The 16886-nt window shown below is 38.8% G+C and overlaps 1 protein-coding gene across 1 annotated transcript; it reads left to right on the forward strand.

The window, feature by feature from the left end:
* The first annotated feature begins 22 nt into the window (after positions 1 to 22).
* On the forward strand, positions 23 to 16140 carry LOC104367976 (mitochondrial poly(A) polymerase). The gene is made up of 9 exons (XM_042801730.1): positions 23 to 203; positions 2548 to 2720; positions 3254 to 3487; positions 3819 to 4043; positions 8365 to 8576; positions 10570 to 10796; positions 11977 to 12069; positions 12178 to 12251; positions 13967 to 16140. Exons 1-9 carry the CDS (start codon positions 44 to 46, stop codon positions 14303 to 14305), a joined length of 1737 nt encoding a protein of 578 aa, XP_042657664.1. The 5' UTR covers positions 23 to 43; the 3' UTR covers positions 14306 to 16140.
* The last annotated feature ends 746 nt before the right edge of the window (positions 16141 to 16886 follow it).

Here is a 16886-nt window from a genome sequence, read left to right on the forward strand (position 1 = left end):
GGCGCCTGCGCAGAGGCCGTGGCCGGCGCGGCGCGGCCTGGTAATGGCGCACCGCGCGGGCAGGCGGGCGCTGTCGCTGCTGCGGGGCCGCCTGCACCTGCCCGGCCCGGCGGCGGCTGGCGGCCGGCTGGCCCGCCTCGGCTCCTCCGGCGTCGCGGCGCGGAGAGCGCCGCAGGCAACTGGCGCCGAGGAGGCGGGTGAAGGTAGGGGCCGCCGCGCCGCGTTCCTCTCGGGGCCTGGCCGCCGGGCGCGGCTGTTTTTGCCCCGGCGAGCGCCGAGGTCGGGCCGGGGAGCGGAGCGGCTTCGCCTCCCGGCGTGTTTGCGCCGGGCGGTTCGGCTCCGGCAGAGGCGCCCGGACATTACGTGTGCCCCTCGGGGCCCGGGCAGCCGCGGCCGGGGCCGTCCCGTGCTTCGCCGGCCGCCGCGCCAGAATCCGCCATCCTTGTCTAGACTTGGTGTATTAAGCGTAGGTAATCAGGTAGATGTAAAGTGACAGCGATAAACTCCCGAGAAACCCCCCTAAAAAGACACAGGGAACGTTTGATTGTTGCCGTGTCTTTAGGGCACGCCAAAAACCAGCGAGGACTGTTCGTTGCTGATGTGCTGTAACGGCGGTGTGCTCTGTAGCTGGTACACTGGCATTTGTGAGCCGGAGGCCTGCGAGTGCACTTACGTTCATGTTTCAGAGCTCGAAAAGCATTCGGTGGCAACGTTTTTTTGAAGAGAGACGATCGGGCTGTCCTACCACTTTCACGAAACCAAGGGTCTTTTGCTGTTCGTATCCCAGTACCAACAAATATGCAGCAATTTGGATTAAGGAAGTGTTGCAGATTTCAGTTAATCATTCTTGTTTTGGTATATAAATTTGATCATTAGTTTCACCTGGTTTGCTGCATGACTGTGTGAATACTTGCATTAGCAACCGCATGCAGCTATGACAGCATTGGAGTATGTAAGAGCATCATGTGGAGGAGGGGGCTGTTTCTTCCAAAAACAGTGCTGGTGTATACCTGCCTAAAATAATTGTGAAACTCTGTCACTGACTGGAAATGTTCTATGGAACAGGGAAAGAAAGCAAAGTGGATTGCCTCTCACAGATTTAAAATGCTTATAGCCACCATTTGGATGTGATTATCTGCATCTGTGCTATGCTTAGACTGTGCAAATGACAGCAGAGCCAGGAAGACGTGTCAGAGCATGTCTTCTGCAATTAGTAACTAAGCATCTACAGGTAGTAAGTCAGGCAAGAAGCACATAGCCACTCAGGCCTAATGCAGAGAGCTACAGGAGAGAGACGATCTGGGTGTATTTACTGATTGTGTCACTCATCCATGGGACTTGTCCTTTCTGCATCTCAGTCACTTCACACTACTTTGCCCCTACAGAAAATAGGATATTTATCATCTTCATAAAGTGCTTATTTGGTCTTCCAATTAAAAACGCTATATAAAACTAAGCTATTGTAAAACCTACTTTGGCCATTATTTACAAGCCTGTGTGAGAGTTCAGTAAACTTGTAAAATAAAATATTTTTTTCTTTAAATAATGCTGACAGGTGTCATTAGATGATAGTCAAGATTTTCTTGAGGTCACAATATCCCATGGGCTCCTCAAAATCAAAACCAGAGAACAAAGAGCTCTCTTGAATCTTTCTGTAGCAGATAGTAGCTGCAGGGAAAAAACTGCATGTCCTCCAGCTTCCCACTCTGAGTAACAAATGGCAGCATTAACAGGTAGCAACTTCACAGGCTTTGGTAATGTGAAGTGGTCAGTGGATTAGTTTGAGAGTTATGCAGGGAGGTAATTATGAACTCAGATTTGGGATGTGGCCCCTTTGCCCGTATACAATGAAAAAAAAAAAAAAGTTTCTGTGTTTCTGGATGTTCCAGCATGGCTCATTTCCATGTTAATTCTGTAGGCTGTCAGCAACAGTATAGATTGCCGGTAGTGTGGCGAGATATGACTGATCTGTCGGTTTATTGTAGTAAAGTAGATGAAAGTATAGTATTAAACAAAAATTCTGAGTAGGAGTTTACTGTAAAAGAAGGTGATGAGTTGTGAAAATAAGCAAGTGTTGAATTCTTCCGACGGTGAAAGTGCTAGTTTTGTGGTAGTTGAAAGAGATTATCTTTTCAGTGCAGTTTGCCAGAGGTCTAGCTCTGCCTCATACCCTAGCTGGTATTTCCAGACTCATCTGTAGAGTCTGACTGTGTGTACTGAGTTTTTTGATGGTGAACAGGAAATCAAGGAACAAAGATTCCTTGTATCATCAAGTTTCCTGTGGCATCAAGGGAAGTCAGTATTGTTTTCTTCCTACATTTCCTATTCCTTGTTATTAGAAATATGTGCATTTGTAAGAAAATTACGCTTATGTTTGTGTCTTTCATTCATCCTTGATTGTTTTCTCTGCTGCTGTAACCATCTTAGAGAGCCAGGACAAACCTTTGTTCATTTGCTCAATCCAGAGTAAGAGATTAAGTATACTAAAATCAGTTTTAAATCTTTCTGTTTGTATAGAAAAGCCTTGATGCTCATTTCTTCTCACAGATGCTGAAGTCAATAGCAGAAAGAAGACATTCATTGAGGTCCAAACAGAACGACTGGAGCAAGCAGAACGGACTGTTTTAATTAAGTGCCCACCAAAACTTAATGAAAAAAAATTATTGCAGTATTTATCTAGTCATGGAAACATTAAGAGTCATTTCTTGTTTGAAAATCGTGTAAGTAACTAACAGTGTAGACTAAAATCTAGACTTAGAAAGAAATACCAGCATTTGGTCAAGGTCTCATACATGCAAGTTAAGCGAATGATATATAAATAATTAGTATATTAAATTGCTTTTTATCTTTGTTAATGTGTGCAGGTTGCTGAGCAGCAGATTTTTATTCATCAGTCAACTAAGCAGTAACTCTTCAAAGGGATAGCTAGCAACCTGTTTTGCACTAGATCTTGTAAACTTTTAGAGCTAACTTTTTTATGTGTTTCTTGAGCATTGCAGTTGTGAAGATGAATAGATTTTATGACTTTTATGTTTAGTGCTTACTGCCAAGAATAGCATGTCTTAAATATTTTTGATCTCTTGTGAAAAAGTATCTAAAAAGCATTGAGGTACAGAACCTAACATTCAGCTTCAGGACTGTTGTATTAAACTGTCTCAGTACTCCCAGGAACATCTGAATAATATCAGTACAACCAGTTCAAGGCTTGTATGTATTTATCTAACCCTGTCTATTTCCATTCTTAATGTTTTAGGGTATCCACGCTTTAATAGAATTTTCGGAAAAGAACAGTGTAGCATCATTGCAGGATGCTGTTGGAATCCCAAGTGCTGTAGAGCATCATGTTGTTCCATTTAAATCTAGACTTTTTACTTTCACACTGAAAAACCCACTGAGTCAAGCTGCTGAAGAGACATCAATTCACCTCTCTCCTCAGTCTCATATTCCAGTGAAAGATCTTATTCAAAAGCTTTGCTGTGCAGACAGTGTAAGTAGAGGTTTCTACATCACTCTCAATTAAAAACGAACCGTGTCCGTTTCAGATTTGCAAGTGGTTGTGTGCAAATTGTAAAGCAGTTTATTTCTATTAAAAAAAAAAATAATCAGTTAGAATTCTATGTGAATGGTTTTCCTACATTGAAACTAACAGATTAAATTAGTCATTGTAATTGACAAAATAGTTTTTTCTGTATGAAATAAACAAGTTTGAGATTAAGAAAAAAATCTTCTAATTGCAATGATATTAAGTAGATGAAAATATATGTTAATAGATAGAATACGGGTCATTGTATTTTTACAGTGTTTATTTTCTTAACTAGATAAGCAGTCAGATGTACATTCTACTGAATGAGTATCAGCTTACAGAAGAAAATACCAAGCTCCGATTTCTGGCCTGTTCTCTGGTTCGGGATTTCACACGTGCGTATTTTCCAGACAGCGTGGTAAAGCCATTTGGCTCTTCAGTCAACACCTTTGGCAAACTGGGATGTGATGTGGACATGTTTCTGGACTTCCATGACACACAAAAGCATGCTACAAAAATGGTAAGATTATTCTGTGCATCTTCAGTCTGTTGGATTTCTTCAACAGTGCAGCTCATCTGCTGTTTCACACATAGCAATCAGTTTATTCGTACTTAGGTTTTACATGACTTCACACTATAGACTGTGAACAAGTTTATTTGAATGTTTGGATTTGAAGACTTTCAAAAACGATGTGTCCTGAAAGAGATCTTCCTTGCAATAGGAAGAAAATGATTTGGTGTTTATGTAGACTTTGTACTGTTAGGGTGAATTTCACTGTGAAAAAGCCATTCATCCTCAAAAATTGATGTCAGCAATGTCAGATCTTCCCATCTTACTGTTGTGTTTTCTTCTCTGGAGCTGCTGGGCTTCATCCATGTTGTTTTAAAGCTTGGCTTTTATTTTTAGGGTCCTCCATGTTCTAAAGCATAACAATTTTATGCCTGTGTGTGCATGTGGATTTTGGGAGGGTTGTCAGGTTCTTAGTTTAAAGAGTTGATGCTGTTCATGCTACAGAAAAGTTATTGAATTGAATAATGGGGTGCATATATATACACACATATATACACATAAGAGTGGGTGGAGGTGTGAAAATTTAAGACCCAGGATAGTATTGGTGAATAGTTGCAGGCGGCACACGTGTTCATATTTGTGTTGTCTGTCCAGAGAAAATTACAGTGTTAACAGCACCTGATTTTCATTGTGAAGGGAATTAGCTTACTCCTAAAAGGAACCTCAGATTAAACTGGTATATGTGAACTGTAGGTGTTTTGGGGACCAGGACCCAGGAGCAAAACAGGAACTGAGCCAGCTCCATAATGGAGCTACTTTCAGTTGCCAGACTTTCCATAAGATACTTCATAATTATTCAGATGCCTCATTGGTAAAACAGTGGTAAGCACCAAGACAATTGAAACTGAAATAACACTTGAATTTGCTGACTGAAGTACAGAGTTTGCATCGCTTCCTCAAGAAGCTGGAGGGTTACAAGACTGCCAGTAAACAATACTCAGTCAACAGTATTGCCTTTTTCAATGCACATTACTAAATTTCATCTTAATCATGTCTTTTAACCATACTACGATTCAGAAATCTGCATCATGTAACTAAGTTCACGTGTTTGGTGTTGGTATTTGGGCAGCTTCAAATCCTAATGGTTGTTTAGAGTAGGTTCTGTCTCAGTCCTCATGCATGTAGACATGAAAAATAGGACAGGACTAGATAAGGCATTTTTGGAAGGATCTTACCCCTTGCTGCTATATTTTGACTGGACAGTGTAAATATCCTTTTGTATTGGAGAATAAAATATGAAAGAGAGAGATGAGAATCAGGATAGGAAGAAGGAAGAGTTGCATCAGAAATATCCTGTGGAGAAACTGGGATTCTGAATGAGTAATTAAGTGATTCTGGCATTTTGAAAACTTTTCTTTTTATTTGTATGGTGACAGATAGTTTGGGAAAAACTAGCTTTGTTTCCTTAAGAAAAAATAAAAAAAAAAGACAATGGCTTAAGCTTTTGGAGATTGAAAATTCACTCAGCTTTTCTATACAGTTTGTATATTGCCATGTAAGTTACTTTTAAAGAAATATCCCTTCAAATTTATGTAGTTTTTAGTATTATTGCAGTGATCAAACACAATGAAAGCAAGTATGTTGGCTGAACTTCAGGAACATCTTGCATGTGTGGGAAGTGTTAAAATCTAGGAACCCTTTACATTTAAACAGTAAAGTTGCCTCTTAAATTTTGAAGGAAAAAGCTTTCAAGTATAACATATCTATTTTCAAAGCATGTTTTGTAACTAGCTGTTTAGTATTCATCCTCTGTAGAAATAAAAGTTCTGTTATGAACTTCAGAGTTACTCAGTGATGGACGGGGTTACTAGCCATTGTGATTACTTGTGGACAGTTGACAGACTATTACTCTGGGGATGCTGCAGCAAAAACCAGCTACAGGTGGACAACCTGCATCACCATGTCTTTCTAGGGAATCTCTGCGCTGGTGCCTGGAACACCTCCTCATACTCCTCCTTCACTGACCTGGATGTCTGCAGGGTTGTTTCTCTCACATTTGTATCACTCTCCCAGCTACTGTGCAGCATTTTTTACACTTTCTTAAATATGTTGTCACAGAGGTGCCACCAGCATTGCTGATGGGCTCAGCTTTGGCCAGTGGCTGGTCCGTCTTAGAGCAGGCTGGAACTGTCTCTGTCCATCATGAGGAGCAGCTTCTGGTATCTTCTAACAGAAGCCACCCCTGCAGCCACCCCACTACCAAAACCTTGCCATGGAAACCCAATACAGTAGGAAAACAAGGTGTTGGCTGTATCTCCTGTGGTAGGCAATAGACAATACTTTGGAGGAAGGCAAAAGTCTTATATAGTTGGCAGTGTGATTTATAGGGATAATGATATTCTCCCTGGCAAACTGTGGTACATAAGCTGACTGTCTTAGAACAAGTGAAGACAAGGGGAAGTAGGTATAGTCATAAGATGATACAGCAGCAGTGGAAAGGATGTCTTCTGATTTCTGCATTATTGCAGTCTTTCAGGAGGTACCAGCAGTGGAGAAGGACCAGGCATTTCAGCACCTATTTACATGAAGTAGTATTTTTTAAGCCTACTGGCAAAGTGATTGCTAATTGTGAATTTAAAAAACAGCAAAAGTGGGGGCATTCTTTATGAAGAGTGCATTATCAGTACAGTGTTTGACCACAGATACGGCATTTTTAACACGTGAGGAGTTTGGGAGATCAGAGAGTGACTCTGTTTTGAGTTCTGTGATATTTTGAGAGTAACAGTTTTTGCGTTAAAACAGTTATGCTTCTTGCTGAGGGTATTATATCAATTTACCCCAAAGTAATGGTTTATCTACATTTGCTGTTCTGAGCAATGTGGCAAGAATAGGGGGAGAACCACAGTGTTGAGGCAAGTGTATCAGTACTTCATCCCACGCAGCTGGCACCAAAGCTATATGTGAAGGTCATATCCGTTATTAAGAGTGTCTGTTTTATCATTACAAAAAAGTTTTCATTCAGCTTTTGACAGATACTGAGCTGCTGTCTGGGAAGGTACATTGTGATTTTTGTCACAAACACAGGGGTCTGAACACCACTACCCCCACGTGTCCGCTGAATCCCCGTCTTTTTCTTTCCTGCTACCTACCTCAGTGCTGAGAGTTACAGACTCCTTTTCCTTTGAGCCAGCCCTGCTGTAGCAAGCAGTTACACAGCCAAACGGGATTAGGGACCTCTGTCCTAGTGTGTTGAAACACGCATGCTGGCTGGACAGCTGTTGGCAAGGAGAGCCCCAGGGATTGCCAGAGCGACTCAGAAATTCAGCACCTGAAGTGAAGTTTGAGGGAAAGGTTGCAAGGTCCAGGACTTCTGAATTGTTTCACCTGTCTGTGAGTGGATGTTTTCTTCGCACTAACCTGATGACAACAAAAGTAACCTCCTCGGTTTCTCAGAGGACTAGTTAGGTCACTGCATAATGCTGTTTGTATAGTATGCATTCACTCATGACATGTTCCAAGGGGTTGGACAAGTCAGTGTCAGGTATTGGATTAAGAAGCAAAATTAGCTGAGGTTTAAAAACATAGACCATAAATAGAACAGAGATTTCATACATATGAAGTTATTTTATTGAGGTATAAACTACAAATATGATAATACAGAATGAAAAGATCTACTGGAAAATTCATGTCTAATATCAAAATACATCTCCATGTGGTGTTTTTTTTTATTTGTGAGAAAAAACTGTCTGATGTGATTATTTTAAGTCTTATAGAAATTTGCCTTAATTTAGAAATGAAGTTACTTTTTGATTTGAATCACATACTCTTGATGAAATAATTTGCATGCTAAAATTTTAAATTTCTTAAAAATGAAAACGACATTTTCCTTTACAGTGCTGCTTGATTCACTTATAGCACATGGGTCTTTGAGGGTTTGAAATGGAATTACTGGTGGTTTGAGATTAACAGTGGTTTGATTGTGTTTTGCTCATCTTTTTAATTTAATTGTATTTTTCAGTCAGAGGATATATTCTGTTGGGAATTCCAGAATTACTTGTTTTAGGCAATAGTGAGCTGTAGTAGTATTATACTGTCACCTGAACAAGTAACTTTACAGTAAATTGATCACTGTTAACCTGGGAAAATAATGTAAAAGAGGAAGCAGTATGCTTTTACCTTTTTAAAGTACTGTAGGCTGCTTTGAATAATTCTTGGTTTTCGATTTCTTGTTGTACAGACTCCTATGCAAACTGGTGTAGTCTTTCAGAAGTATTCTTAAATGTCACTTTCGTTCCAGAACTAACATTTTACTTTTAAAATTTTGTGTTAGAAAAAAGGTCCTTTCGAAATGGAGTATCAGATGAAAAGATTACCATCTGAGAGATTAGCAAATCAGAAAATTCTTTCTGTGATTGGTGATTGCCTTGATAATTTTGGTCCTGGATGTGTGAGCATACAGAAGATACTCAATGCTCGCTGCCCACTGGTGAAATTCTCCCATCAACCAACAGGATTCCAGTGTGATCTGTCAGTGAGCAACAGGTGAGACCTGGTCTTAGAAAGTTTATGAAGAATACTAATGTACTTATGTTCTGAAAACCTGTAATGAAAACTGTTTAGTCTGCTCCTTTCTGTGTTCTTAACAAATGTGAATGTTGGCTCTAAAAGCATAAAGGATATTTTTGACTTCTAGAGCCTAGGTTTTAATGTGCTTAAGATATCTCTCTCCAGCATAGGAAGTACTTGCTAGCTGAAACTGAAGACTTGAAAACCATGCTATACAATAAGGTTGGCTTATACGGAATTGAAAGAAGGCAGTGTTCATTAGACATTACTTCCCATGTGGGTATATAAACAGCCTTCTTTTGATTGCTTTTCAGATTAAGCAGCTACATTGTGTTAATTTTCAGTGATTGGGCTTCTATTTATTTTTATGTCCTTTTTTTTTTATTAATTTAAGGGCCTGCATCCACCTGTTTGCTGTCAAGGTATCCTGAATGCTAAATTAACTCACTGCATCAGAAAACTGAGTCCTAAAGAGTTTACTGTCATTTAGGACCTTTCACAGAAGTGTCCAATAGAGGGAGCAGGCTTCTTAAAAATACCTCTCTTGGCATCTATTTTTCCTCTTCTAGCTTGCTCTCATTTGGTTGATAGTAAAGCATATAATTTGTTTTGCTGTCACTTATTTTATTAAGAAATATCCACCTTAATCTATACATCTGTAGGCCTTGCATAAAGGTACATAATCCAAAATGAATTACTAACCCTTTTCATTGTTAGGGAATAGTAAAATATGAGTGATTATCTTTCAGAATACTTTTGATGTGACTTTCGGTGCAGATTTTGTGACTTGTCTACATTAGATACAGTCAAATCCTAGATTGAATTTTCTGAATTACCCAAAGTTCTGTTTCAGAATATGGAGGAGTGGTTAAGGTAGTACTGAGCAAATGTCTTACAATAAAATTACTTTTGTATAAGTAGCCACAGTGAAAGTCAGTATGCAGTTCTGTGCAAACTTCCTTGTAGTTCTCTGCTAACAGTTCAGCTGGTTGGAACTCTGTGTGTTGTCTTGTTATCATTTGGAGTAATAACAAACCTCTGTGGGCACAAGGAAGCACTTCACAGTTGAAATTTTAGAAGCCCGGGTGTTACCAAACTTTGACATGGTAAAATTCCCCAAAATGCCATGGTGGATTTTTAGAAGAATTCAGTGCAAGACTGGGAGTAAAAACTCCTGCAACTGTAGTTCAGCAAACAGTTAGACTAAAACTGATGCCAAAGTAAGTTTCACTGCCAAACTGCTCTTCCATTTTTTTTTTTCTGCTTTTTCTTGCCCTCCCATTTGTACACTACATGAATATTTGTATGACCATATGATGAAGCATATAAAAATGTGATCCAACTAAAAACCTTTATCCTTCCAGATTAGTTGTTTTTTCAGCAGAACCAAACATTAGCAATTTAAAAATTAACAAATTGACTTGTTTTGCAGATTTTATTGTGTCTCTGCACTTCCTGTATTTTTCAGTGCATCATTTTATTACTTTTTAGATTTAAGTTGTAAAAGAAGTTCTAGTTGTATTTTGTTATATATTAGGATAGAGGGATTATCTAATGTACCTCAAAGGCAATTGTAGCTAAAGCCTTGATTCTGCATATTTTTACTTGTGAGTACTTGATGGTGGTTTTTTGGTTTGGTTTGTTTTTTTTTTTTTTTTTTTTCTCCCACTGTGATGTACGACAAGGAAACAGGAGACAGTGCAAATGCAGCATTATTATTTACCCATAACTGTATCCTTCTTACTATGGAGAACTACCAGGTATTTCATCCTGGACAATTTTAGGCATTCTCTTCTGTTTTTTTAAATGCATAGATAGAAGCTAAGTGTTTTGTTGTTTTTTTTTTTTTTTTTAAGGATACCCTCTTCCCTTATAACTGGTGCTCTAAGGCTGAACAACGAGCGCTGCATCTGGTACTTGACAATTTTCTCATTATTTACATGTCTTTTACTTTTCATTTCTTCTTCAGCATTGCTATAAAAAGTTCAGAACTCTTGTATATCTATGGCTGTCTTGACTCCCGTGTAAGAGCACTAGTATTCAGTGTACGATGTTGGGCCCGTATTCATGGACTTACAAATAGTGTCCCTGGTACCTGGATTACAAACTTTTCTCTGACCATGATGGTCATGTTTTTTCTGCAAAAGAGGTCACCACCTATCATTCCAACACTAGACCAACTTAAAGAACTGGCAGGTAAGGACAGTTGTTCCTGTGTTTATTGAAGTGACTTTCACATTTGTTTTGTCTAAAGTGATGAATAAACCCAAGCAATTTCTTTATGCTCTCAAATACTAATGTATATTATGTATGCCTTAAGTTTGAGAGAATATGAAAGTTTTGCTTTGGGGTTTTTTTGTGAAAATAATGCATTTTTAAAGGCAAATCGATTTTTCAATACAATACTAAGTTCTACGTAGAGATAATTAAGAGTCATTCATTTGCTCAATGCCTCCATGCTGTCTGGTTTTGTTTATTTTGTGTTTTGGTTTTTAGAAGACTCATAAGGTCTCCAATGTCTCTGCAGTTGTTAAGGATTTTGTGCAGATTGATGTGATGTGTATTGTTTTATAGAAACCAAATGTTTAAAAGAAAGGCTATATTTTTCCCTCACAATTTGTAATATCCTTGAGTCTGTTCAGGCCATCTGCAAATAATTCTTATATCTTTGCAAACAAGCTGTTCTGGCTGTTCCATGCATAGCTTTTAGGGTATATTATCTTCAGTAAATCTAATGAAAGCATAGAGGATGACACCCCAAATTCTCAATTCTTCACTCATGCCTTCTGCTTATTAACATTTTTCCTTGGAAGCGTTCAGTGGAGAAAAAGGTCTGTGTTCAGGTGCTTTAAAATCAGTTTAAGCATTTCCATCAGAATTCTATAGAATTTTTAAACATAAACCAAAACACCTGTCCTGAAATTTTACAAGAATATTCCTAATTCTCTTAAATTTTTCAAAAAAATATGGTGGACACTTTGGTTCTGACTTTTTTGAAATCCTCATGTAGGTATTGACTTCAGAGATTTGTGCTGCATAGTATATGATAAAGCTCTGTATGCAGAGATATCAGGTTTGTTACTTAAGTAACTTCAGGGACACAAAGATGCCATATACCTTATTCCTGTAGGCTTTTGAAAATATGCCATTTACTCACTCTTCCTTTGCCTGTCCATAGATTTTTTTTTTTTTCTTTTAAATCTTTAACCACTTAAATTGGATCTTAACCTGAAAGTTCACTTGTGAACTCCTGATTTGATTTACCTAATGTGATAGCATTCATTGAATTCAGTCATGTCTGTTATCTGAATTTTATTAAATACTATGGCATTTTATTGTTTATCACTTCAAAATATGACTGCGATTTTTGTTTCAGATGACAAAGACAAGCATGTGATTGGAGGATACGATTGCTCATTTGTTAGTGATTTAAGCAAGATTAAACCTACAAAAAATACAGAAACACCAGGTAGGTAAATCTTTATCAACTTTTTTTTTTTTTTTAAATTTTTATGAGCATGTTAAAAATAAACTTTTTGTTAATGTTACTGATGGCTATTGATTTTATTTCCCTTAGATGTATTATTGAGTGAGTTTTTTGAATATTTTGGAAACTTTGATTTCAGAAGGAATTCCATAAATCTTCGAAAGGTAAGTGAATTTTAATCTCATCATTATCAGCTGAATTTCTTTGTCTGCTCTTTGACAAACTACATACACTAAATAACAATTTCTGTAATTTTTAATTGTATATACAAAATACTTTTAAATTGGTTGTATCCAGAAGCTGAGTCCTTTCTGTGAAGGGATTTTTCCTCTCAGAGCCTAATCATTTACAGCACCATTAAGAACATTACAGTGTCATTACTTGGAGATACTAAAAACCAGAAACTGATGCTAAGCCTCTATAATTTTTCATGGCAACCCTCTGATAAAAGTGGTGGTTTAAGAAGTAGAAACTATTTTCTGTAAGAGGGAAACTTTTAAAATGTCATGATGTACGTCACAGCAGAAGTCTGTGATAAAACCTGTAGACCAACAGGCTTTGCATTTAAAGTGAGAGTCCAGATCCAAACAGTGCCTGCATTAAAACTTACAACTGAGTTCTGAAATTTGCTTTTGGCACTTGAGTTTCCTACTGCAGTTTGCATCAGCCTACAGTAAGTGTACTTACAAGTCAGTAAGCGTGATGGATAACGTGATTATTTGTGCTTGCCAAGAGGTCTGCACTATCACTTGGGTTTACTTCATATGTTTAAGTCATGCTATTTATTGATACATGTGCGTGTGCTTGCAAGTATTATAGAAATATATATAAATGTAACTACCTTAACTCACACATGCTCATTCTAGGCTGCTTACAGGATGGGGGGGTTCAGTGCCATATTGCTGTGTGGACACTCTTGTTTGTGTCCTGTTTCCCTCTTTTTGTTGCTGCAGTTTGATCATAGAAACTGATTGATTAAGCTGGAGGACTTTTGTTTGCCATTAAGCCTTAAAAAAGGCAAGCAAAAACATACACGTGTTGGGGCCTGAGCTAGTCAGGGGAAATGCCTGTGCTGCTGATGTTTTTCTGTTTAACTGGTCAGTCCTCTTGGCCCTGGCACAAGAGTATGTAGCATGTACGTGGACACTTCCTGGACTAACAGTAGCTGGTAGGTTCCTGCTAGAGCTTGCACAGAAGGCTTGCAGAGGTTCTGCAATACAGAGCAGGTCAGGTAAGTATCACTGATAAGCACTCAGATGGAAGTGCATTTATTAAATAACAAACTACATAGTTGTCCACAAATTGCATTGTACTATACCATGTGCCCCAAAGTGGACCATGACCTGAATAGCTCTGTACTTAAAAGACGGATTGAACTGGGAGGAATTTAAGCCAAGACAGTAATCTTGTTTTGTTATACTGACTCTTAATGAGCACTGTGAGACAAATGGTTTGAACAGTTGTAATGCTTGTAGTACTTTAACAAACTGGGCTGTGCAGGTTAATACGACACACTTATGTTGCCCATACACAAATGGAGATAGGAGTAGGAGATTGCAATGAGTGAGGTCTGAGGGTTGTGGAAAAGTCAATGGGAGAATGGCCAAAAGACAGGCTAAACTATAGTTATGTGCTCTTTGCCTTGAAGGAAATCTAAGCTGACTGTGGCAAGAAAAAACACCACTAAGAGGATACAGAGAATAGGAGTCATACAGTCAGGTTGACAGGAAAATTAACTTGATTAATAATGACTGGGGGTTTTGGAAAAAGTTCTCTACTAGGTCAAAATACTTCTCATGTAATATCTGAAGTGATTTGTTATTTGCTCAGCCTATGATGCACATATGCAATGTTGGCTTTTTCTTTACACTGTCTGCAGGGAAAGGAAGTAAATAAACCTGAGTCGTCTCCTCTTTATATCTGGAATCCCTTTGAACAAGACCTTAATATCAGCAAGAATGTTAATCAGCCACAGCTGGAGAAATTTGTAGCTATGGCCAGGGAAAGCGCCTGGATTTTACAGAAGGAAGATAATAATCAGCGAATGATCAATAAAGAGCCTTGGGGACTGGCAGCCCTACTGATACCATTTGGAAAAAGTGATCACAGCAAGATGAAGAACAGGATAAAAGGCATAGGAAGTGAAACAATCAGAAGCCTCTTGGACTCTTTAAAGTTAAATAATGCAAGCAGTCTACAAAAAGCAGTGGAAAAGTGACTTTCAGCATACAGTAGCTGATATTCTGTTTTAGGAATTGAATGTGACACACAGTCCAAAAAACAGTACTTTTAATATTTCTGTTATGGTGAAAGAGAGAGTTAAATGACCTCTGTTTTCCGTTGTGATGCTTTTTGTACAGGTCTGTTTTCTTTCTGTACATTTTTCTCCTTACTCTTCACGTTTCCATCTGGTTTGTGAATGAAGAGCATTCAAATGCAAGTTTTACAGATACATTTTGGAAGTAGCTTTCAGCTGGGCATGCTAAAAAAAAAAAAAAAAAGAATAAAAAAAATGAAAAAGACTGACAGGAGCAGCATGGGAAAAAGCCCTTGGGAATTCTGTTGGCTAACATACAAATGATATGCTAAGTAAAAGTTCAAGAAACAACCTCCTTTCAGTGAAACCACAGTTTGAAAGAAGATGAATGTTAGAACCATTGCTTCCATTCCAGCCATGTTCTGGAAGCCAGTAAAACCAAAGTGCATGTATCTACTTTTGCAATTGATTTCTATTCACATAGATGGTGCCAAGACAAAATAAAGAGAATGGAATTAGATAGTAAGGTTTGCCATTTCATAAAGCACTGCTCTTCAAGGGTAGTACAACTGGTGGTTTTGCTCTTGTGTTTACCACCTGATCTCAAATTTTTTCAGTCAACGCTCTTTTGTTTTCTGTACCCATAGGACTGGTTCCCACCCACACTTGTGTATACACTCGTTTCTCATTTTGCCTTCTCCTTCACTTTAAACCTGTATTTCAGGTTCAGGCAGGGACTTTTGCATGCCCTTCTTGCCTCATCAGTCTCCTCAGAGTTGCTGCCTACTAGGCAACACCAAAGCCTTCCTCTGGCAGAAAGATCCATCCCTTCCAGAGATCCATAGGGAATCATGTATTGTGCTGGAGGCCTGTTCCCAGTCTTACTTTGTTTTTCAGGTATTCAGCAGAACAGTTGACTGTCCCCCTTCCAGATCAGGTGGGCCAGCGGGAGTCAATGCTTCTCCTTGACTTAAATCATTGAGTTCTGTGTCTATCTGCCACAAAAGAGAGTGGTTTCAGAGGAAGGGGGAGAAGAGAGGGAAGGAAGAAGTCAGAAAGGGAGATCCACCTGTGCATTAAAACTAAATGGCAACGGTGATAACAACTCTACAGACTGTTTATTCTTAACAGAAATGCCATACAGGAAATTACAGTAACTCTTTATCATACAGGTGCAACATTGATGATGATTACTGTTTCATTTTCAGTATTTTTAGATTCTTCAGTGTTGCAGTGGTGTATGATTTTGTGTAGGCTTGGTTTTTAATGGGGTAGCCTGAACATTTAAAATGTGTTTTCTCCTTTCCGTGAGGAAATACTGTGGGCAGTAATGCATACTTCCAAAGTACTTTCCAGCAGTTGGCAGACTAAAGGGTTGGACCTTGAGTGGCAGGAAGACCCTCTTACAGATCAATTCCATATTAGTGTATTTGGAATTTTAAATAATATTCATATGTGTCCATTTCCAATTCATAAATGTTTTCTCAAATAGTGACTCACATAGTCATTATCTTGGTCACAAGAATTAATTCTCATATTAACTTATTTGAGATTGAACCTTGAATTTCAAATTTAATTTTATACCTAAATCCTGGTGCTAGTCTATGAACTTTTTTTTGGAGGCTGGTATGAAGTTTGTTGTAACTTGTTACTGGTGCTAACCCAAAGCCTTTGAAAACAAGGTTGGCACTGATGTGGTAAGGAGTCTGTTGCTACCTTAATCTTTACAGAACCTGGAGATACATTTTCTGCTGTTTCACCACCAATAAGACTGAAGGTTTTTGGAGATTCGGGCAGTATTCGAGTACTTGTGAGTTTTCTTTTTTCTGGCTATACAACATGGGTAATACTGTAGAGCAACAATAAGAAAATGTCTTATCAGAGACAGAAGCATACAGCAGAACTGTGGCAGTATACACCTACTTGTGTTATATTCACAGTGGTTCACCCTGACATAGATGAGAAAGATTTTATGAGAATTTTGACACATACACACAGAACACTTGTGGTCAAATATCAGTAAACTTTTTAATTTGGTTGTACGGTTAGTTGAGCCACGCTGAAGCAGACACTTCATTTATACATGTGTATAGGCGTTCAAGCTGCTTAGTATTCCTTAAAAGGCAGGGCAGAACATGGTTACTGTCCATACTGAGCCTTTCAGCATCACTTTTCTGTTTAGACTGCCTGTCCTTTTCGGGGATAGTTCTGAACCCTTGTCATGGCTGCAGGCCAGTTTCTGAAAAGAGAGAAGCCAAAAGCAATGTTGTAGCAATGGAAATGCGCAGGTGATTGCTTCAGATGTCTGCAAGTTCAGAGAGCTGGAGGCCAGCTGCTGAGTGAAGCCTAGAGACTTTGAGGAGCAGCTATCATTGATGGTATAAATAAGCCCTACTGGAAGCTTTCATAGATGCTGCTAGCTGGAGACCTGGCCGTAAGCTTCCCTGGAGCATGAGCTGTGTCTGGGGGAAGAGCTGCGTGACGCTGGTGGAACTGAAGCCACCTGTGGGAAGAGAACCAGAGAGAGAAGAGGAGGACCAAG

The sequence above is a fragment of the Tyto alba genome, unplaced genomic scaffold (genome assembly GCF_018691265.1).
Source record: "Tyto alba isolate M040663 unplaced genomic scaffold, T.alba_DEE_v4.0 Super-Scaffold_38, whole genome shotgun sequence".
Lineage (NCBI taxonomy): Eukaryota > Metazoa > Chordata > Aves > Strigiformes > Tytonidae > Tyto > Tyto alba.

Bases quoted from the DNA above. Each gene is read 5' to 3' on its own strand.
- LOC104367976 (XM_042801730.1), top strand. From the start codon at position 44: ATGGCGCACCGCGCGGGCAGGCGGGCGCTGTCGCTGCTGCGGGGCCGC. The intron at 204-2,547 runs GTAGGGGCCGCC...TTCTTCTCACAG, and splicing joins CGCCGAGGAGGCGGGTGAAG to ATGCTGAAGTCAATAGCAGA. The intron at 12,070-12,177 runs GTAGGTAAATCT...TATTTCCCTTAG, and splicing joins AAAAAATACAGAAACACCAG to ATGTATTATTGAGTGAGTTT.